Here is a 1,693-nt window from a genome sequence, read left to right as displayed (position 1 = left end):
TCAACCTAATCAACCAGGGTATCCGCGACCCATCCAACCTATTCCTTTCCCGTCTCTAGACACTGAAGGAACAGTAACGTCTACGGCGCAGGTACCCCCATACGTACCCCAGGGGGTGCCTATGCCGCCCCTCTTTCATGAGGCAGTAATGAAGTGCATCAATGACTTCCAGGACCACCTGATAGGACTGGCAAGAGATCAGGAAAAATTCGTAGAGAGGCAAAACAAAGGAGTTGACGCAGAGACCAGACGCAGAAAGGATCCCCCAGTCACGAAGGAGAAAGGAAGAGGAAACGTACCGAGAAGGGGACAATCTGAACCAGTACCACAAAAGGAGAAGGATGGGCTAGACAAGGGACCGGGAACGATCCCGCTCCTTGGAGACAAGACAGCCCAGGAGAAGGTCGCAGAAGTAGCAGCACGGAACAGTGGTTGAATCCATGTGATCGATGACGACAAATCTAAGGGAACCAAGATGCCAGGAAAGCACAGCAAGGACGCGGAAAGTCATTCATCCAACAGGAGGAAAGGAGCAGACGAGAGGAGCAAGATCGACGAGAAAATAAAGAACGCCATGAAGAAGTATCAAAAAGAAGGCAAGGGAACAGAGGATGAGCGAGAGGACGAAGACTCCCCACACAACTCAGAGATACAGTCGGTAAGGTTTCCTTCGAGGTTTAAATTACCAACTTTTGAGCCTTTTGATGGAACAGGGGATCCGAAAAGCCACATCTCGAAGTTTAAGACAATCATGATGCTACAAGATGTAACTGATCCCATGCTCTGTAGAGTGTTCCCTGCGACGTTAAAAGCATCGGCGCAAAAATGGTACTCATGTCTCAAGGCAGGGTCAATAAGTTCTTTCTCCGACTTAGCATCAGCATTCAAAGCAAGGTTCAGAACAAATATTCCCATGCAGAAGAGCTCCAGCGACTTGAGGAAGTGCAAGCAAGGAGAGCAGGAGACCCTCAAGAATTTCGTAGAAAGATTCAACAAAGAAGCAGTTCAAATCGAAAACCTGAACCATGACACAGCCATCGAAGCAATGAAAATGGGAACGAAGTTTGAGGAACTCCGAGACAAGATCCTGATGAAAAAGCCAACCACCTTTCAAGACTTAATGCTAATCGCGCATAAGTATGTGGAACTAGACGAAGCCCGAAGGACCCTCACTAAACAACATGAGCATACCAAGCAGGATAATTCCAGGTATCGAGGGAAAAAGGAAGAAGAAAGGCCACGGACTCAGCGATATGGCGCAGGGCATAGACCCTACGATTTCACCCCATTGAATAAAGCTCCAGTATACATACTCAGCTGGATGAAATAAAACCGAGTGATGTTCAACACAACCCGGAAGATGGATCCTGACATCCAGAGAGACAAAAGCAAATACTGTCGTTTCCATGAGGGCTACGGCCACGACACGGACAGATGCTGGGACCTCAAGAGAGAAATAGAGCAGCTAATTCAGTCTGGACTTTTGAAGAAGTTTGTCAACGACAGACCCGGAGATAAAGGAAAGGGGAGTCAACGGAGAAAGAGGAACAGAACAAGAAGCAAAAAGAGGTCGCAGGCGTAGTAAACGTGATAGAAGGATGAGAGCCCTACAGCAACAATCAGAAAAAGAAAAGGAACAGAAGAGGGTCAGCCACTGTGTTCGCAATTGAAAGAGAAGTAATCCCATAGATAT

At 47.4% G+C, this 1,693-nt stretch overlaps 1 protein-coding gene across 1 annotated transcript; it reads left to right on the top strand.

Annotated features, from left to right (window-relative positions):
• The first annotated feature begins 475 nt into the window (after positions 1-475).
• Positions 476-1,330, top strand: LOC126672609 (uncharacterized). The gene has a single exon (XM_050366562.1). It carries the CDS (start codon positions 476-478, stop codon positions 1,328-1,330), a length of 855 nt encoding a protein of 284 aa, XP_050222519.1.
• The last annotated feature ends 363 nt before the right edge of the window (positions 1,331-1,693 follow it).

Source organism: Mercurialis annua, linkage group LG3, assembly GCF_937616625.2.
Source record: "Mercurialis annua linkage group LG3, ddMerAnnu1.2, whole genome shotgun sequence".
Taxonomy (NCBI): domain Eukaryota; kingdom Viridiplantae; phylum Streptophyta; class Magnoliopsida; order Malpighiales; family Euphorbiaceae; genus Mercurialis; species Mercurialis annua.
The sequence above is the reverse complement of the archived record's forward strand: the minus strand, read 5'-3'. Positions and strand labels throughout refer to the sequence as shown.